Source organism: Stegostoma tigrinum, chromosome 6, assembly GCF_030684315.1.
Source record: "Stegostoma tigrinum isolate sSteTig4 chromosome 6, sSteTig4.hap1, whole genome shotgun sequence".
NCBI lineage: Eukaryota > Metazoa > Chordata > Chondrichthyes > Orectolobiformes > Stegostomatidae > Stegostoma > Stegostoma tigrinum.
In genome coordinates this window covers 12,683,428-12,705,545 of record NC_081359.1, presented here as the reverse complement: position 1 = coordinate 12,705,545, position 22,118 = coordinate 12,683,428, and the positions used below count along the sequence as shown (strand labels likewise).

The 22,118-nt window shown below is 40.0% G+C and overlaps 1 protein-coding gene across 1 annotated transcript; it reads left to right on the top strand.

Annotated features, from left to right (window-relative positions):
* The first annotated feature begins 227 nt into the window (after window positions 1-227).
* LOC125453226 (DNA (cytosine-5)-methyltransferase 3-like) lies at window positions 228-20,818 on the top strand. Its single transcript, XM_048532534.2, has 5 exons — window positions 228-376; window positions 490-562; window positions 1,441-1,580; window positions 5,754-5,827; window positions 19,774-20,818. Exons 1-5 carry the CDS (start codon window positions 245-247, stop codon window positions 19,898-19,900), a joined length of 546 nt encoding a protein of 181 aa, XP_048388491.2. The 5' UTR covers window positions 228-244; the 3' UTR covers window positions 19,901-20,818.
* Window positions 20,819-22,118: the final 1,300 nt, after the last annotated feature.

Here is a 22,118-nt window from a genome sequence, read left to right as displayed (position 1 = left end):
AATTGAAGAAAAATAAAGAACAAAAAATACAATTAAATTTATGTTGTCTCAGTTATCATCTCTTGTTTTCCTCAGCTTCACTGTCTATGAGAGGCAAATTCTCTGATTTCCATATTCCCAGCATGTAGCCAGTTTCCAAGAGGACATGAAGGATCAGTGCTGCGTGCTACATCCCAGGCTCCTGCATGTGTGGCCACACTTTGAGAATACAAATGAGTGAACCTGTCTGTAAATATGTAGCGCCATGTGTTGCATAATATTTGCTTACTGTGTTGATTCAGATTTACAGGACATTGGAATTTTGGACAGGGTTCGTAATGCTAATCAAGAAATGTTAACGTTTTTGAAGGATTTGGACAATGTTACTCGACAAAATGTAAGAACAATAAATTTAATCTTGGAAATAGGTTTTGGTGTACCCTTGACATCTTTGTAAATTAACTTTGTACTGTATATGTGTTTATATGTGTTCTGACTTTGTCACAACAGATAGAGCAAAAGGGGCCATTTGACTTTGTGATTGGTGTCTGCCAGGAGGACACTTCAGTTCATTATTGTTCAGGTAAGAGCTATTAACAGTTGTTTACCTGCAAAAGCAATATTGTAACACAAGTGAAATCATCATCAGCAAGATTGACAAATCTTCTTATTTCTCCCCTCTAATTGTGGCTGCTCACAATTCTGGTATTCCTTTCTTTATCTTCCTATTCCTTCATGGTTTCATTTTACAAATTTCCTCCCTTCAGTCCTCAAGCATGACCTTGAGCTTCCAGTGTTCTGGCATTTTAATTCTCCAATTTGTCCTCAACCTTCTGCAATGTACCAAATAAGCCCAACATAAACTGAGAGATCAGTGTCCCTTATTTCAACGAGGGTACAATATAGCCTTCCAGCTTAAAATTTTCAACAATTTCAGATCATAATGTCTGCTCCCTGATTATTTCCTATTTTGCTGTATGTTTTTTGCCGTATTCTTGTTCTTCCTCTTGTTATTGATCTTGAATAGAATTATGCTCATCATTGTGCCTTTTACACTTCAAGGTGTACTTTTTGTTCTTGTTCAATACCACTGCCTATAATTCTGCAGCTCTCTATAATTCTGCAGCACAGACTGTTTTGTCACTTGGCTCTCCACTGCTCCATAACCTTCAAGGCTATAGGGTCTAGTGTGGGAAAATAGGACTCGTGTAGTTATTGAATACTTTTGGTAGCACAGACCTGATGGGCTGAATGTCCTCTTCTGTACTGTACAACCTATGTTTCTTCCTATGACAGACATGATTACATGATTCTAACCTATTGTATTTCAAACCCTTCAGGATTCTGATTACCATTAACCTGAAATGTTAACTATTTCTTCTTTCATAGATGCTATTAAATATTTCCAGATGTTATGTTTCTAATTTAAGAAAATGCCCTACTTCTTTTTCCCTGTATTAGGCAGGATCATTTTTCAGTATTACCGTATACTACAATATGCTAGGCCCAAAGAACCAGATGAACGGCCATTCTTTTGGATATTTGTGGATCCAGAGATTCTGACCCAAGTGGACATTAAAGATGCCTCACGCTTTCTGGAGGTACTGTAGGCTTTCCAACATTGATATCATGAGTGAGACTTGATCAATAGTTGTTCATGCTGAAACCCCAGTCCCACTGGTACTTTTAGGAAGAATTATTGTTCATAAGTCTCAAAGCAATACCGAGAAAAGAGGGCAAGTATGTTAGCATAAGGGGGAGAATTATCCTAAATGGCATTAGATTAATTAAAGGCCCAAAGTATCCCTTGCAAATCTCCTGAATTTTCCTATAGATTTTCTCCTCTCTCTCATGATTAAGAAGCATATTGAATACCCTGGTAGTATCAGAATACCATTGTTACCTCTCAACTGTAAAATAAGGAAGTAAGAAAGAGAACTGAGAGTAAATGATACAATATGCTGAGCAGTGCAGATCATGACTGATCTTGTGCATCACATGCATTTTAATGTAATTATCCCCTTTCATAATTGCATGAGAAAGCAAATATCTATCTAAAAGCCTGTCGGTCTCAGGTTTAACTTTATAAAGCATGCACAGTCCTCTGTGATAGAAAATTCAAAAGATTCACAACTCACAAGAAGAATGCAGAATATTTTCCACATAACATTCCGAAATGATTATCCTGAGTGTCTGGCCCTATGCTGTAGATTCTGAGGGGAAATAACCCTGTCTACCCATCAAACCTTTCAGAAACTTGTGTGTTTTGTTGCGTTCATCTCTTATTCTTCAAAATTCCAAAGTGCAAGACCAAGTTATTGAGCCTGTCATCGCATACAAACCCTCACATTCCAAAGACCAGTCAGATAATCCTTTGCTATACTACCTCCAAACAAGTATATCCTTCCTTAGGTGTGATGCTGCATATTGTGTACACTGGGTCAGGTGTGGTTCCGCCAAAGCATGGGGCAATGACAGTATAACGTTTGTGTTCCAATCTTCCTTCAATAAAGGCTAGCATGTTATTTCACTTCCTGTTGGCTTGCTGGACCTGTTAACTACCGTTCTATGTTCCTTGTACAAGTATGCCCAAGTTCTACTAAGCATCAGTTGAGTTGGGATTGAACTGATAGAACATAGAACAGTACAGCACAGAACAGGCCCTTCAGCCCACGATGTTGTGCCGACCATTGATCCTCATGTATGTACCCTCAAATTTCTGTGACCATATGCATGTCCAGCAGTCTCTTAAATGTCCCCAATGACCTTGCTTCCATAACTGCTGCTGGCAACGCATTCCATGCTCTCACAACTCTCTGTGTAAAGAACCCACCTCTGACATCCGCTCTATACTTTCCTCCAACCAGCTTAAAACTATGACCCCTCGTGTTAGCCATTTCTGCCCTGGGAAATAATCTCTGGCTATCAACTCTGTCAATGCCTCTCATTATCTTGTATACCTCAATTAGGTCCCCTCTCCCCCTCCTTTTCTCCAGTGAAAAACGTCCGAGTTCAGTCAACCTCTCTTCATAAGATAAGCCCTCCAGTCCAGGCAGCATCCTGGTAAACCTCCTGTGAACCCTCTCTAAAGCATCCACATCTTTCCTATAATAGGGCGACCACAACTGGACGCAGTATTCCAAGTGCGGTCTAACCAAAGTTTTATAGAGCTGCAACAAGATCTCACGACTCTTAAACTCAATCCCCCTCTTAATGAAAGCCAAAACACCATATGCTTTCTTCACAACCCTGTCCACTTGGGTGGCCAATTTAAGGGATCTATGTATCTGCACACCAAGATCCCTCTGTTCGTCCACACTGCCAAGAATCCTATCCTTAATCCTGTACTCAGCTTTCAAATTCGACCTTCCAAAATGCATCACCTCGCATTTATCCAGGTTGAACTCCATCTGCCACTTCTCAGCCCATCTCTGCATCCTGTCAATGTCCCGCTGCAATGTTCCGATCATGGAAGAGATTTCTGTTGCCATGGTCCTGTTTGTCCATTACATTTAAATTGGTTTGTCCCAGCTCAAATAGTGCTGGTTTGGATACGACACCTGTCCACTTACTCTATCAGTAATCTAAATGTAGGCATGGTAAGTAATTCCAAGTCTTTATCAAACTATATACGTTAGTATATATACAGTCCTGGTGAGAGCCATGTCCCTTCAGATAGTTACAGAGATAGTAGGAACTGCCGATGCTTGAGAATCTGAGATAACAAGGTGTAGAGCTGGATGAACACAGTGGGCCAAGCAGCATCAGAGAAGCAGGAAAGCTGATGTTTCGGGTTGAGATCCTTCTTCCGAAATGGCGGAGGGGAAGGGGATTTTGAAATAAATAAGGAGAGAGGGGAAGGCCGTTAGAAGATGGATAAAGGAGAAGATAGGTGGAGAGGAGGCAGATAGGTCAAAGAGGCAGATTTAGAGCCAGTAAAGGTGAATGTAGGTGGGGAGTTAGGGACGGGATAGGTTGGTCCAGGGTGGACGGACAGGTCAAGGAAGTGGGATGAGGTTAGTGGGTAGGAGGTGGGGGTGGGGCTTGAGGTGGGAGGAATGGTTAGGGAGGCGGGTACGAGCTGGGCTGGTTTTGGGATGCGGTCGGGGAAGGGGAAATTTTGGAGCTTGTGAAGTCCACATTGATAACGTGGGGCTGCAGGGTTCCCAAATGAAATATGAGATGCTGATGAAGGGTCTATGCCCAAAACATCAGCTTTTGTGCTCCTGAGATGCTGCTTGGCCTGCTGTGTTCATCCAGCTTCACACTTTGTTATCTTGGATTCTCCAGCATCTGCAGTTCCCATTATCTCTGATATTATTTCAGCTGTTCCATTTCTTTGAGAACTTCACAGCTTGTCAGACTCTTATCCATATTAGCTTCTCTGTCAGTAGAGGGTTTTATAACACTTCAATTAATTTCCTTTTTTGCCACTGTACGTGCAATTTTATATGGCCGTGATATTTTGCTGTAACGTTTTGTGCGAGCTGCTGCTTTGTTAAAGGGATATAGGTTTTTAATTTTTGACCAATTAAGAATTCTGCTGGTGAAAGACCATTCATCAACAGTGTTGATTTGGAACATCGCTAATGCAATCCAAATGTTGGCACTTTTTCAAACAGATCCGATTTTGGGCTCATGATTGGTAAATATGGTAGGACATTCCCCACTCGATTGACCATACCAAGGAATCTTCATATGTTCCCAATATTTTCAGGTTGTGTGAATGTACAAATCATGGTGGATATTCTGGGGGTTAATCACCTTTTGGCGAAGAACCTTACCCACTTTTGGCTCCTTCCATCAGCTAGGACTTATACATTGATACTCAATCTATTTGGCTGCATTATGTACTCACCCTCTTCCCACCATCAAGTCCTGAAGTAAGAGCTGAAATTAGATTTTGGTTCAGAGGCAGGAATGCGACATCTCCATCACAAGTCATCCTTGATGAAACATGAAGTAAGAAAATGTATTCTTCATATTACAGTCACTACAATCCCAGAGAGCAAGGTTAGTGAACCAGAAGCAATTTCACGAGTAAGAGACCTGCATTCTAATTGTTCCAACTCATGGGGAAGAATTCATAATGAAAGACAATAGACAACTCCGTGTCATGATGAGAAAAAACTTAATTTCCAATCTTTCATGTTATTTATCAGAGTGGAAAGAGTGTTAAATTATTTAGCTTGGCTTAGAAAAGGGAATGATCCTGCAGTGATCTTCAAAATTGTAAACTGAACTAGATGATTATTAAATTAATGACACAAATTGAACTGCAATCAGTTCTCCCAATACTAAAATCATCCATCAAATTGCAGTGAACCAGAGGAAATGTTAAAGAGCTTTAACGTTATCAAAGGAAGTCTAGATTCTTTATCTAATGTGCTTACTGGGGCAACATATAGGGTGGCACAGTAGCTCAGTGGTTAGCATTGCTGCCTCACAACATCAGGGACCTGGGTTTGATTCCAGCCCCCTGGGTGACTGCCTGTGGGGATTTTGCACATTCTTCCAGTGTCTGTGTGGGTTTTCTCCCACAACCTAAAAATGTGCAGGTTAGGTGGATTGTCCATGCTAAATCACCCATTGCATCCAGGCATGTGCAGGAGAGGTGGCTAAGCTATGGGGAAATGCAGGGTTACAGGGATAGGCTGGTGGGGGATGGTGTTGGGGTGAGGGGGTGTGAGGATTGGTTTGGACTTGATCGCCTGCTTCCACACTGTAGGGATTCTATGTCATGACTGTAAAAGTGTCTTGCTTCTTTTCTGCAGTGTGATCCTGTAATTATTCATGATTCTTGTGCGTCAGCAGTTCGGCTGTGGAGTAATATACCCTCGCTCAAAAGGTAAGATGCTAATGAATTGACTAGAGCATTAAGATAGCTAGGAGCTGGGTATAATGATTCAGTGTTTGTGCTCATGCAAAGGTTGGATAAGGTTGTTAAGAAAGCATATGGTGTTTTGGCTTTCATTAACAGGGGTATCGGGTTTAAGAGCCGCGAGGTTATGCTGCGGCTCTACAAAACCCTGGTGAGACCACACTTGGAATATTGTGTCCAGTTCTGGTCGCCCTATTATAGGAAAGATGTGGACGCTTGGGAGAGGGTGCAAAGGAGGTTTACCAGGATGCTGCCTGGACTGGAGGGCTGGTCTTACGAGGAGAGGTTGACTGAGCTCGGACTTTTCTCTCTGGAGGGAAGGAGGAAGACAGGTGACCTGATCGAGGTGTACAAGGTAGTGAGAGGCATGGATAGAGTCAATAGCCAGAGACATTTCCCCAGGGCAGGATTGACTGCCACGAGGGGTCATATTTTTAAGGTGTTAGGAGGAAGGTATTGAGGAGACGTCAGAGGGAGGTTCTTAACCCAGAGAGTTGTGAGCGCATGGAATAGTTTACCAGTGGTAGTCGTGGAAGTGGAGTCATTAATGACATTTAAGCGACTGCTGGACATGCACATGGACAGCAGTGAATTGAGGGGAATGTAGGTTAGGTTATTTTTGGATAAGGATTATTCCACGGCACAACATCGTGGGCCGAAGGGCCTGTACTGTGCTGTACTTTTCTATGTTCTATGTTCAAAGAGAGAAACTACACTTTGCATAGTATTTTAGCAAGTTAATCAAAAGTAACAGCTTGTTTTGGTGCTGTGCTTTTAATGTAACAAAGCATCTCAATTCTTTTCAGCGAGGTATATTGAAAGTATGGGAACTGAACAAAACAAAAGTTAAAGACAGTAGAAGAATCACCAAGAACCTGTTAAAAATTATGAACAGCAAAGTGAGTCTTACAAGAAGATAGAGCTGTGGAAGAGTTCAGGAAGGGAATTGCAGTTTATATAGTTTAAGACATGATGATGGGCAAAGGTAGGGATATACTAGATGCCTTTGCAGAACTCATAGTAGAGTGTTTGGGAATGGAGACATTGCATAACTGGGAAAAGTTACAGGCATGGTGGTGAAAGCCACTTAAGAGATTTGAACATAAGAATAAGGATTTAGGGTTTTTGAGGACTATGGGGAAAAGCACAGTAGTGGGGTGAGTTAGAAATCTGTTTCAAAGAGCCAGCATGAGAAAGGTAGTCATAACATCAGTGTGCACATGGAAATTGACCTCATGACTTAATCTTATAACTACCTTACCACCCTGCCACTGAAACCTCTGCCCCAGGGGACCAGATAGTTGACATAGAAATGAGTGAGATGGAGGAGTGCTGTGCCCATCAACTTCATGCCTTCGCAGGTATTTTACCAGTGATGAGGTATTTAGGCTGATAATCAGGTAGAACAGCTAATTAATAATGACCTAAGAGGCCCTTCTTATTCCTATTGACAGTTTTACAGCAATGGATGGGCTTCTCCCGACCTGGATAAGCCTCCTGACAGACCTGGACTGGGCAAGGATCATTTCTGATTCGGCAGCTCATGACTCATGGATGCCATAACTCACACCGTCATGCCAAGTGCAGCTTCCTAGCTGGATGTTTGCTCTGCCCATGTGATTGAACTCCCCCCCCCCCCCCACCACGATCCACACTGGGATCTGCCCAATTGGCCTCAGTGATCCACAACCCCAGTCTGGATCCCTTCCATGTTTGCTGGTCCAGGGCTTGCTGTAGTCCCACTGTTTGTCACTATGCAATGGTGGCATTTCTAAGACAGAAGAGCGACCAGCTTTTGGAGGTGAACCATCCAGCCTGAGAGGAACAGAAACTGTGACTGCAGGCATCTACTTACAGAGTTATAGAGTCATGCAGCATGGAAACAGACCCTTTGGTCCAACCAGTCCATGCCGAACAAAATCCCAAACTAAACTAGTCCCACCTGACTGCTCCAGATATTTCTTATTCATATATAGATCCAAACTTCTTCTAAATGTTGTAATTGTACCTGCATTCACCACACCATCAAGAAATTCATTCCACATACAAATCATCCGCTGTGTAAAAAAATTGGCTGTTATATCTTTTTGAAATCTCTCATCTTAAAAATGTATCCCCTAGTCTTGAAATTCCCCATCTTAGAGGAAAGACAGCCACCATCAACTCAATTTCTGATGAAGGGCCTATGCTTGAAACATCAGCCTTCCTGCTCCTATGATACTGCTTGGCCTGCTGTGTTCATCCATCTCTACACCTTGTTATCAACTCTATCTGTACTTTTTGTTATATTGTATACCTATATCAGGATGCTGCTCAACCTCCTGTTTTCCAGGACTCCAGGAAGTGGACTTAATCCTGACAATCCAGCTGGAAGACAGGGCCACAATCTGTATATTGATTGATATTGTTGTCACATTTACCAAGATACTGTGAAAAGATGTTTTGCATGCTACACTGGGAGGTTGTACCTTACAGCGTGTATCAGGGCAGCAGAACAGAGTGCAGAATACACTGTGACAGCGGCAGGGAAAGTGTAGACATAGATCAGACTTAACATTTGAGTGCTCCATTCAGATGTCTGATTACAGCAAGGAAGAAGCTGTTTTTGAATCTATTCATACATGTTTTAAACTTGTATATCTTTCACCTGATGGAAGAAGGTGTAAAATTGATTGACCAGGGAGGGAGGAGCCTTTGATTATGTTGGTTGCTTTCTGGAGGCAGCAGGAAGTATAGATGGAGTCAATAGATGGAAGATTGTAAGACCTGCTGAAAACAAGGTGTGGAGCTTGAGGAACACAGCAGGTCAGGCAGCATCCGAGGAGCAGGAAAGCTGATGTTTTAGGTTGGGACTCTTCTTCAGAAATAGGGGAGGGGTAGGGGGCACTGAAATAAATAGAGAGAAGAGGGGTGGGGCTGGGGAAGGTAGGTGATGGGCGATAGGTGAGTGCAGATAGGTAGTGGTGGGGATTGGTCAGTGAGGTTGGAGGACTGGATAGGTGGGAGAGAAGACAGACAGGTTCAAGGAGGCAGTGATGAGAGGGAAGGTCTATCATGGGATGAGGACAGCGGTGAGGAGATTTTGAAGCCAGTAAAGTCTATTATTGAGACCATTGGGATGGCTGTGTTCATAACTCTCTGTAGTTTCTCATGGTTTTGGGAAGAGCAGTTGTTATACCATGCTTTGATGTATCCGATAGGATGCCTTCTTTTGTGCATCTATGAAAATTGTTAAGAGTCTTTGTGGATGTGCCAAATTTCCTTAGACCTCTGTTATAAAGTAAAGCTTGACCCCCGCTCTGAGAACTAAAACCAAAATACCGAAAGAAGAGCGCCTTGCCCAATAATCATTAAGAAGAGTGTGAAAAGTCATGTGACCTGCCTTTCAGCAACTTCTAGTGGTTTAATAAAATAAAACCCTGATACTCATGTTACAATTGACAAGTAACACTTTATTCATCTAGCACTAACAGTGAAAAAATTAATTAAATGATTAACAAATCGAATAAATCCCTTCTAACTACTTACCAATCCCGAATAAAGGAATACTTGAATAGTATGCTGTTCCAATAAATATAAGTCCCACTTTCATAAAATAAAAAAAGTATTTGGTCTCTCAAAATTATAGTCAGGTTATGTGTCTTCCAGAATGTTCTGTGCCTTCTCGATCGAATGTTCTGACAGGAATGCCTTGTCCTTCGATTCTTTTCTCAGGAATATTTACCGTCTGTTCTGTTGGTACCTTTGATTTAGGTGGTGCTTACTCTAAGACTTAGAGAAGACTGTGGAGCCAGTGACAGTGAAAGCTGAGAGCTGTGAACTCTAGCAGATGGCAGTTAGTTCTCCTGTGTTTGTCTACCGCCCCTCTCCTTCTATACCCTTGATGACATATCAATTTCTTACAATAGTATTGGCCCTGTGTTGTCAAAATCATCAGATTTAAATTAAATTGTTTTTTGGTATCTAAGTGCCTGATTCAAATCAATTGGCTAAATTCAAAACTTGTTGTCTTGGTCACAAAACAAAACTGTTGCTTGGCCTGCTAACAAAGCAGCCTTTTGATAGGAATATTTCAGTTCAAGTGCTATCTGTTGCACCTGCAAACCCACAAACTGCTGCTGACATCCTTTTTTGAATCCCTAAACATAGAAAAAACACATCACTTTTTAAAGAGACCATGTGATGCTCCTCCCCACTAGCATTTTAAAAGCACAAAATTCTAACTCCATGCCTCCCGATCCACAAATACTCTTCCCAACTTTGTAAAATCACCCCGCTTTAAGAAAAAAATGAACCATCGTGAAAAGTTGGCTTTATTTTGTTTTTCTTTTAAAACCTTAATTTCATTATATCACCAGATCCATTTCTTATTAATGTTGATTTACACATTTCATACTAACTTTCCATATATACAGCAGTGAATACAACTGTTTCTACCTTATGTAAACATTTTCTTTTAAACTTATGATAAAATATCTGCGATAATATTTTCATGACCTACAACATGTACAATCAGTAAATTAACTGCTAGTGACATAAGACTTCTACAAAATAATCTAGTTTTCTTGTCGATAAATCTGTCCAGAAATGTCAAAGGGCTGTGATCAGTACACACAACCATCTCTGATGTATTGATTGCAACATGAACATTAAAATGTTGTAAGGCAATTACCAAACTGAATAACTCTTTTTCAATGGTTGAATTATTTTTCTTGTGGATATTGATTTTTTTATTAAAAATAACTGATTGGCCTTTCAGTTCTACAATTATATTCCTGTAATAGCACAGCACCAACACCTATATCACTTGTGTCTATAGTGATTTTGAAGGGCTTCAAAAAGATTTGGCGTGGTTAAAACTGGTGCGGTGGTTAACACTGCTTCCAAATTCTCACATGTTTCCTGACATTGTTCTGGCCACCAAAATGTTGTATTCGTTTTAATAAATCCATCAACAGTGCCACCACGTGTCTTAAGATTGGTACAAATTTCCTGTAGAGTCCACTCAATGCCAAAAATTATAGCAATTGCTTCTTCGAGGATGGTCTTGGAAATTCCTCAATGGCCTCTGTCCTTGTCTGATATTGTGTCCTAAGAATATCATGTCTGCCTTCGCAAATGCTGTTTTTGTCAAGTTTATGACCAACATTGCCTTCCTTGTCTTTCAAAGCGCTCTGCCAAACGCCCCATGTGATCTTCCCATGAATGGCTAAAAACCACTAAGTCATCTCTGTAATTGTTCAGTCTGGCAACAACTTTCTCCAACAGCCTCTGAAATGTGGCTGGTATACTTTTCATTGCAAAGCACTATGTTTTAAATTGATTGTAGCTCATTTGGGGTGACAAAAGCAGTAACTTCTTTTGCTCTCTCCAACAAAGGTACTTTCCAGCAACTGCAGTGTAAATTCAGCTTTGTGATATAAGTGGCTGGTCCTACTTTTTCCACACAGTTCTCCAGCCTTGGAATTGGATAGGAGTCAGATTTGGTCAGTGCATTGACTTTCTGATAATCTGTGCAGAATTATTGAATGCCATCAGGTTTGGGAACTAATACGATCAGTGAACTCCACTTGCTTTGATTCATCTTTATGATGTCGTTTTGGAGTGTCACTTCCACTTCCTTCTGAACCTGCACTGCTTTGAGACGATTAAACCTCTAGGGGTATTGTTTTATTGGAACATCTTTCCCTATATCAACCTTGTGTAGGATGGCATTAGTCCTCCCCATTCTATTTCTACATATGTCCTCATTGTGCTGCAACAAGCCTTCCAATTCAGTTCTCCAGTCCTGGGATAGATAACTCATTACCCTATGCCACTCTTTAAGGACTTTCTCATTATTCAATTTATTCCGAGGGACATCAAAATCCAAATCACCTGGATTTAATTCCTCACTCTGAGTAGCTATAACTAATACGTCTTCCTCCAATTCACTTTTCTTGCCATAGCAATGTTTCAGCAAGTTCACAAGACATACCCAACAATTTTTTTGCTATCTGGTATGTTTACCAGGTAACTCACCTGACTTAACCCCCTCTCAATCTGATAGGGACCATTAAACCTTGCTTTGACGGGATCTCCTACCACTGGTAACAGCATCACTACTTTATCCCCATGACCAAACATATAAATTTTAGATTTCTTATCCACTTCTTGCTTCATTAGGTGCTCTGTCACCTTCAAATGTTGTCCACCTAATTTGCCTACATCGTTTAATCTTTCTCTCACCTCAGATACACAATCTAACTGTGAGCTCTGCGACTTTGGACTTATCTACTTTTCTTTAATTTTAAAGACCATCTTACTTGATTTGTGAATATCAATTCAGATGGAGTAAACTGAGTTCATTCCGTTGGAGCATCTCTAATAGCAAATAATATAAATGAGATATATTTAACCAAATCATTTGGGTCATCCTGGCATAAGCCCTCAGCATTGTCTTTAGGGTCTGCCACCACCTTTCCAATGTTCCCTGGGATTCAGGATGGTATGCACTTGTTTGAAAGTGTTTGATGTCAAAACTATCCATGACCTCCTTAAGTAATTTGGCTGTAAAATTGGACCCTTGGACTGACTGAATCTCCTTGGGAGCCCATAATGGGTAAAGAAAGCAAGCAACTTCTACACAAACTTTTTTGCCTTAATTCCATAATGGAATTTCCTCCAGAAGACACACCCATTATGCACTGCAAATGGTTCCCACTTTTGGTTTTAGGGAGAGGTCCTACACAATCAATCATAATCTGCATAAATGGTTCTTCAAATGTGGGAATTAGTATCAGAGATGCTGGTTTTATCACTGCCTGTGGCTTTCCTACCAGCTGACGTGTATGACAGGTGCGGAAAAGTTCAACCACATCTTTACGTAATCCAGGCTAATAGAAATGCTTCCACATCTTAGCATGAAGCTTCCTCATTCCTAAATAACGTCCTACAGGTAATTTATGTGCTACCCACAATACTTCCTGTCTGTATGCTACTGGCAACCCAATCTCGTAAACCTCCACCCATTTTTCACCTGCATTAGCCCACCAAGGTCTCCATTTCCACCTTAAGATTTTATCCTTAGGGTTATAGCATTCTAGAATGCATTTTGATTCCTTTTTCGAGTTGGCTTTATGTTATAAATCCTTCATCGTCTCATCTTTTTGTTGTAACTCCATTAATCTTTCAGAACTAAACCCTTTTACCTGATTCTCTACCTGATTAGGTTTTCCTTTTACCATATTCATCAGAGTATCAGCTAACTGGACCTCAAATCCTTCAGCTTTCTCTTTTGTTTTCCCTTCTTGTTTTTACTTAAGGCAGTGAAATCTTGTCACCGTACAGTCCAGAAAAATTCAAGGGTCTTTTGCTTTTAAATCCAAGTTCCCTGATTTTCTTTTGGCTTCTCCACTACAATATGCATTACTCCCAACTGTGATCCAGCTATCTCATTTATAAGAATAAACTGTATTCCTGGAATAGTCAATTTTTCTATCACTCCCACTGTCACTTCCCCAGTCTTGGTTGAGCTTTCTAGCTCATCTTATTCAAGGGAGCACTAATGGTCCCTCCATTAATTCCACTAATTATCACTCTCTCGGACAATTTTTCAGAAGGAGTGAAAAATTTTCATCTCTGACTGTTGGAGATTGACCACCTCCCGTATCTTTTAATATTTTAACTTCTTCACCTACTTTCCCCACACAGGCGAAGTCTTTGAAAAGATCAGGACTATCTTTAGTGCACTCTCCTGCAGCTCCTTGGCTTCTCTTGGGATTTCTTTCACTACCTCAATTAATCCCACTGGTTTAGCTTCTTTCACTACATCCGTTTTCCCAGTACCTTTCTTAAAGCACCAGCAGTGTGTATTTGTGTGTCCCATCTTATTGCATTGAAAACGCCTGAGGCCTTTCATTTCTTTCCACCCTCTTGGGTTTCGTTTTTCACATGGTAAACTGGCCCCACTACGATCTACTTTCTGTTTTTCATTGAAGGATCTGTCTCTTTTCCAATTTCTAACCCTCACAGAATGAAATTGCTGTCAGAAGCTTGATTTCGATTTACGCATCCACCATCTCTGCAGTTCTTCATGCTGTTTTAACTTTCAGTTTCTTGACATGAGTTCTTATCACTTCTGGAGGTGAGTTTTTAAACTCTTCCAGCAGAATAATCTCTGTACGTTCTTCATGTTTCTTTTTTTTAAATTTTAATGCTCTCATCCATGTGTCAAATTGCTTCGTTTAATTCTTTCAGACTCAATATAAGTCTGACCTGGTTGCTTTCGTACATTTCTGACCCGTTGTCTTTCTAATTCTGGTACCAATTTGTAAGCACTCAAAATAACCTTTTACTTTTGCATATTCTCTTGATACCTCCTTTGATTGCACTGCAAACACCTCACCAGCCCTGCTTATCAGTTTGGTCTGAATTAACATTACCCACATAGACCTGGCCAGTTTATCTGTTTTGCCAACTTCTCAAAAGAATTGAAAAACCGCTTTTACATCTTTTTCATCGAATTCTGGTAATGTTTTGATATATTTGTGTAAATCTCAATCAGACCTTTGGCTGCAATGGGTTTACTCATCATCACCATTTTCTTCACCAAACTTACATTCTACCTTCATCTCAATCCTTTTAAGTAGACTTTCCTGTCCAATTGTCAACTTCTGAAGTTCAGACTCTCTCTCTTTCCACCTCTCCCCTCTCCCTTTATTTTCTTTCTGCCCAGGCCCTTCTTTTCTCTTCTTTCTCTTTTAACTCCAGTTGTCTTTTTGCAATTTAACTTTTTCTAGCTCTACTGCACTTAACTGTTTCTCTGATATACCTAAATGCTTAGCTAACTCAGTTACAATTTCAGCTTTCTTCTTATCCCCAATTAAACCCAATTGTAGCCTGTCTGCTAATTCTAAGAGTATCTCCTCTTTCTGTCTTTCCAAACTGTCTTGGCAAATTTGGGAAGCACCTCCAACCCCTAAAACTTCTTCAGTAATGTTAAGAGCCATTTCCCCACTTTTGATTTGACCAACGTAAAGCAACCGAAATTAAACATATGTTCCACTTCTCACTTAAGTGTTTTTTAAAGATCCAAGACACTAATCCCAAAGTATGTTTAAATCTGCTGGGACCTTTTGTACTCTAAATATGTTCAAATCTCTCCAGATCCACTCAAATCTGTTCAGATCCATTCAAATCCTTTCAGATCCATTCAAATCCATTCAGATCCATTTAAATACGTTCAGTTCCGAGATATCATCCCCAAATCTGTAATAAAGTGGAGATTGAACTCCCCCGAGAACTAAAATAGAAACACCCAAAGTAGAGCACCTTGTCCCATAATCTGTAAAAGGGATGTTAATTGGTATAACCTGCCTTTCAGCAACTTCTAGTGGTTAAACATAATAAAGCCAAACATTCACTTTACAATAAACAAGTAACAATTGATTTATCTAACTCTAACAGTGAATAAGTCAACTAAACTATTGTCAAACTGAATAAATCCCTTCTAACTACTAACTAATCCTGAATAAAACAGGATTCTAATACTATGCTGTTCCAATAAATAGTAGTGCCAGATAAAAAAAATTGAGTCCCTTGAAATTACAGTCAGGTTATACATCTTCTGGAATGTTCTGTGCCTTCTCGATCAAATGTCCTATCAGGAATATTAACTAATTTGCCGTTGGTACTTTTTATTGAGATCATACTTTCTTAAGAGTTAGACAAGAGCCAATCATTTTCTCGTGTGAGCTGAGAGATGTTGACTCTAACAGATGGCATTTGCTCTCTTGTCTTTGTCCAGCTGCCCTCTCCTTTTATACCTTAGATGATATATCAATTTCTTACAATATGTGTGGTCCTATGTTGTCAAAGCCATCAGATTTAAATTTAATTGGTTTTTGGTACCTAAGTACCTGATTCAAATCAATTGGCTAAATTCAAATTGTGTTGTCTTGGTCACAAAACAAAACTCCTGTTTGGCCGACTAACTGTGTGGCCTTTTGATACAAGCGTTTCAATTTGAGTGCTATCTGTTGCACCTGCAAACCCACAAGCTGCTGCTCACAGACATCGTTTTATTGAATCTCTGAGCATAAAAGTAACACATAATCTTTTAAAGGGACAACGCAATTCCACCCCACCCCTAGAATTTTATAAACACCAAGTTCTAAGTTCCAGCTCTTCAATCCACAAGTATTCTACCCAACTTCATAGTACCTTCTCTGGCATTGTATGCTTTCTTGACCATTGTGTCAACGTGATGGACCAGGATAGATCAATGGTCATCGTTACCCCTTGGATCCTAACACTCTTGAACATCTCTACCTCAGCACCATTGATACAGACAGGACTGCATCCTCCACTCCACTTCCTGAAGTCAATGATCAGCTCCTTCATTTTGCTGACATTGATTGAGAGATTGCTGTATTTAAACCTGCCACTAAGCACTCAATCCCATTCCTGTAGCCTGTCTTGCTGTTGTTTGAGATCTGACCTACAATGGCAGTGTGTCAGCAAATCTGTAAATGGAATTGGGGCTGAATTTGATGAAACATTTATGAGTATGTAAGGTATATAGTAGGGGCATTGGTGTTGAGGATTATGGTGGAGGAGGTGCTGTTGCCGATTCTTACTGATTGTGGTCTATGGATCAGAAAGTTGAGGACCCAGTTATTCAGGGAGATCTGACACCTAGGTTTTGGAATTTAGAGATGTGTTTGTTTGGAATTATGGTGTTGAAGGTGGAGCTGTAGTGAATAAATAGGAGCTGGGTGTAGGCATCCCAGTTATTCAGTGTTCCAGAGATGTGAAATTCAGACTTATGTCTACAGATGATGAGTCAAAGAATAAGTATGAGAAGGAGAAATATGAGAGGGTCAAGGAGATTCTAGTTAACATGGGAGACATCATACTCTGGTTGCAGTCACAGAAAAGTTTGTTCAAGATTGCTGAGTGTCATTTTAGTTCAGCATTGGTGATTTAGGAGGGATGCAAACTTGATTAGAGAGATTCAAACACGTATCTCAGAAGTTGAATAACAATATTTGAGAAGTGGTGTTTGCTTGCTTATGCAGTCATGAAGGAAAGTTGAGTCTTCAGTAATTTTATGATGATAGATTCAAGGGACCAGAAAGTATACTTCATGAAAGAAACAAATTAAGAGAGAATGGGAAGAACAAACAAAGTCCAACGTTGAGGCAAGTGGCACACTTCACTCCATACAAAGATACAAATCAGGAAGAGGACTACGCCATTCAGCCTTTTGACCCTCCTTTGTCATTCATTAACATCATGACCGATTATGACCTCAAATCTACATTCCCACCTCCTGATAATCCTACAACCCCTTGCTTACCAAGAATCTATCCACCTCTGCCTTAAAATTATTCAAGGACCCTACTTCCACTGTCTTTTCAGAGAAATAGATCCAGGTACCCTCAACGTTCTGAGAAAAAAAAAATTGCCTAGTTTCTCTTTTAAATGGTAAACTATAGTTTTTAAACAGTGGTCCCCAGTTCTAGATCCTCCAATAATAGGAAACATCCGCTCCACATCTACCCTGTCGTAACCCTTCAGGATTTCATATGTTACAATTAAGTCATGTCCAACTCTTCTATACTCCAGTGGACACAAGTCTAGACTTTCCAACTTTTCCTCATAAGACAACCCATCCATTCTGGATGTTAGTGTAGAAAATCTTCTCTTAAATGTCTTTAACATGTTTACATATTCATGAGCTACTGAAAGCAAAGACAACTCATTGTATGGTCTTTACTTTGGATGCAAAGAAGTTCTTGATCTCCTACAGGAGTGTGGTTGACTCTTAAATGCCCTCTGAAATGGCTGAGCAAACCATTCAGTGTCAGGGCAATTTGGGGTGGACAATAGATGTTGTCCCTGCCAGGGACTCACATCCCATGACAGAATAAAAGAAAACAGAGTTGTTGCCTTGAGCCAATGCATTGAGCTCGAGACTGACTAAAGCTACATTTTTTCGTCTTATCATCAGACTTGATTTGAACAAAATTGACTTTGCAACACTCTTTGAATTCAGTTGTCTTTTTAGACTCAGCATCACAAAACAGATCAATGTTTCAGTGCAAAACCTGAAATGTGAGCTCCATCAGAATTCTTGTTCTCCTCCTGCCTGGTCTCACCCATTGCCAGCATTGATTGGTTGCTCTGGAGACTGGTCTGCCATATGGATAGCAGTGATGGGCCCGGCAGCTTGTCAGTTATGGACAGTGTAAGCAGCAAATTCCCTGTTCCCAACATTCTCATTGACCTCATGAGAGTATAGGTCAGTTTGTTAGTGTCAGCGAAAACACCTAGAGGCAGAGGATGCAAACTCCAATGCATGAGTTTAATAAAATAGTTTTCAACAGCATGTGCTAACCCCACTGAAACCCAAACATTAAAGCTTTCCATGGCCACCCCTTTACCCTTCTGTCGATTCCCTCAATATAACCCTTGCATAACTACCTTTTTCTCTACACTGGAATTTCTGTATCCAGCTGCAACCCTGCCATGTTTGTCCCAGGTGCTTCATTCACTGCTCCTACCTGATGCATCCATGATCATTCATGAACCTACATTAGCTGTTTCTAGTCCTTCAGTGGCTATCCTCTGCCTTTCCTGTGCTGCCCTAGCTTTTCCAAGGCAGCCCCCAGAACCTCATCATCTCCTCGCTACTTGATTTGCAGCATCCTTTGAAATAAAGCAAAAGGAGCAAGAGAACATATTACTTTAAAAAAAATGGCTTGTGCCTTGGCTTTGGAAATAATGACTCCTTGACTTGACGGAAGGAAAAAAATGACTTACTTTCAATTCTATTTTCCAATGGTCCTATTGTTGAGATTAAAAAACTTTTCCGAAATTAAAGGAAAAGGAAACAACTGCAGAGACATTCCCGAAGGATAGAGCACAAGGAAACTCACAGATAGTTGTCAACAAGTAATGAAAGACCAAAGGAACTGTTAAAGGTGTTAGATCTGCAACCGTAAATGTAATTGCAATTAATGGTAGAATGCAATGTAATCTGAACGAAAACCAGAAAGACCGTTAATTGACTGAGCAATTACTCATTCTGTGTCAAAATGTAGCATGTTTTATTTTGATTTTAAAATGTCTTATCTGCACAAGCATTCACTTCTTTTCAGCATTTTTAAAAATAGAGCAAATGTGTGAGAGAAGGAACTCTTCTTCTTATCACTACATAGGACCAAGAAGCAGTGTGAATTTCAGCACACACAGGGGGTCAGTAAAAGATGCAGTTGCAGCATTATAAACAAAGCACAGAGTGCCACAGTCGAAAAAGATTGAAAAGGTGGTAAACACTAAGATTCAGCATTGTCATCTTGTGGGTAGATGCAGTTCAAAGTAACCAAATAGCAGAAATGTGTTTCATACTAATTGTTAGATAAAAATTCTCTGCCCCAAACAAAAAAAATACATTGGTCCTGAAAACCAGGTAGAACTATTTGCATATCATTGTAATTTAATTTTGTGGAACAGTTATATAAAATGCTGCTGTTATTCATTAATGTAAAATCTTGTTATTATAATAATGACACATTTGTAAGTCACAGAACTAACAAGGCATTATATTGCCAGAGCTATTATGCCCTCATTGAGCCTTAGTCAAACTGTTTCAGTACTGAACCTGTGAAATTACATAACACTGTTACTGACAATTTCGCTGTGGATGGCTTATGAGGAAAGTGGATAAGATCGAATCAGGGCAGAGTTGGGGCAGAATGGCTAGTGATTTACCAACTGCCTTGAAACTGACCTAGGTTAGTGTTGATGGAAAGTGTTCCATTTCCTAGCTCCAGTGTAATTTGTTTTAACCAACACAAGCTTAACATGGAAAATGTAAGTAAAGAGATTCTCCTAAAGTCACATATTTATATTCCATATCTTTTCAGTAAATTTGCTGCGGATATGTACAATCCAGCTTGGGAAAACAGAAGGCAAAGCTCAGGAGAAACTTGCATGAAAATGGTCAAACAATACTTGGTTCCACTGAAAGATTATTTTAAAAGTTACTTTTAAGATCATGTGCACTATTCCCTTTATGGTTGGCTGATTCTGCTTTAAAATCACATTTCAACTTGTTCAAAGTTGTGTATATCTTTGCAGATTGTATTTGCTGATCAGCATCATTTAGGATTGAATGTTCAATTTGCATGGATTGAAATTCTGTGTTTGCATCTTTATGTAGAATTCAACCCTTTTGAAATGAACAGATTAATATCTGGCTTAATAAAGCACACAGAGGAATAGTGGATTAGTGGTTCATCCCTAACTTTGTTGATCAGAAGGCAGACCACTATTTTATAAGACTGTGATTCAAAATAGCTATACAATATTACACTGGAATGTTCTTATAGAACAAAGGCTCCATTGTGCAACTTTTTTTGTTGCTGATTGAAAACATTTTTATTTTAATTTTTTTTATTTTCTTGATTGTTGCATGGCGAGCTTACAAATAAATATCAGTAAGTTTAAAGTATTACAGAGTTGATTCTTTTCCAGCTGAAGTAAATGGGGCACAGTCTCCCCTAGAGACACAATTCACCCAAAATTGGCAAAATCAGTGCAAATAATGGAGGAAATCTAAGGACCTTACACCCAATGCAGATGATGTTTTTCAAATAGTTTGAAAAGGGACCCAGCCCAGCCTAGAAATCTGGCCGTGCTCACCACTTGGGTGAACCATGATGACAAGCTGCTGTTAACTGTTCCTGTTTGAATCTCTATAACTGTAGCCTAACAGTCACTAATAGACAACTTTTAAGTTTTAAATGTTAAAAAAGTTGGACTTGCCATGGAACTGCACACTGAACATAACTGTAAGTAATGTTTCTGTATAGTCTTAAAGTTACTTGTAGTTACGCAAAATTATGCTGCAAACAGTGAACTACAAATATTAAAATTGTGATTAAACGTGTTGTAACTCTGTTAATAAAACCGAATAAAGTTTGCATTCTTAATGATATTGTAATGCAAAAATGTGAGCAATTACATTCTGAAGCCTGAACTGCCTGATTTCAATAAAGAAAAGAATCAGAGTTAATGTTTCAGGTCCGGTGATCCTTCCTCAGAACTGTTCCTCAGAACTTCCCGATTTTTTTATTCACAGATGATGCCGGACCTGCTGTTTTTGTTCCTGTTTTACAGCATCTGCAACTCTTTTGGTATTTATTTTTCCTGATTTCAATTTCATTTGAGATTTTATGTTTGAGATTGCGTAAAAAGGTTTGAGTGAAAACATAGGACTTCAACCACACTTTGAAAAATTAAACATTTCTGAGTACAATTTGCGCCTGAATTACTGGTTCTGGCCCAAACGGATATTCATTTCTAATGTCACTGCAAATTCATCAATGACCTTAGCTTCAAAATAAGGTCAGAAGTGGGAATGTTCATAGAACAAGGAAGGAGCTCAAAAATGGTCTGAGGAGAGCCAGGAGGGGGCACGAGAAAGGCTTGGCAGAAGGAATCAGGGAAAACACAAAGGCATTTTACACTTATGTGAGGAATAAGACAATGGTCAAAGAAAGAGTAGGGCCGATCATGGATAGCATAGGGAACTTGTGTGTGGAGCCTGAGGAGGTAGGGGAAGCCCTAAATGAATTTTTTGCTTCTGTCTTTACGAAGGAAACAAACTTTGTAGTGAATAAAACCTTTGAAGAGCAGGTGTGCATGCTGGAATGGATAGAGATAGAGGAAGCTGATGTGCTGAAAATTTTGTCAAACATTAAGATTGACAAGTCGCCAGGCCCGGACCAGATTTGTCCTCGGCTGCTTTGGGAAGCGAGAAATGAAATTGCTTCGCCACTTGCGAAGATCTTTGCTTCCTCGTTCTCCACTGGAGTCGTACCTGAGGACTGGAGAGAGGCAAATGTAATTCCTCTCTTCAAGAAAGGAAATAGGGAAATCCCCGGCAATTACAGACCAGTAAGTTTCACGTCTGTCATCTGCAAGGTGTTAGAAAGGATTCTGAGGGATAGGATTTATGACCATCTGGAAGAGCATGGCTTGATCAAATACAGTCAACACGGCTTTGTGAGGGGTAGGTCATGCCTCACAAACCTTATCGAGTTTTTTGAGGATGTGACTAGAAAAGTTGATGAGGGTCGAGCTGTGGATGTGGTGTATATGGACTTCAGTAAGGCATTTGATAAGGTTCCCCATGGTAGGCTCATTCAGTAGATCAGGAGGAATGGAATACAGGGGAACTTAGCTGCTTGGATACAGAATTGGCTGG

Coding starts and splice junctions, on each gene's coding strand:
- LOC125453226 (XM_048532534.2), top strand. CDS start 245: ATGTGTTGCATAATATTTGCTTACTGTGTTGATTCAGATTTACAGGAC. Junction 563..1,440: donor TTCAGTTCATTATTGTTCAG/GTAAGAGCTATT, acceptor TCCCTGTATTAG/GCAGGATCATTTTTCAGTAT. Junction 1,581..5,753: donor ATGCCTCACGCTTTCTGGAG/GTACTGTAGGCT, acceptor TCTTTTCTGCAG/TGTGATCCTGTAATTATTCA.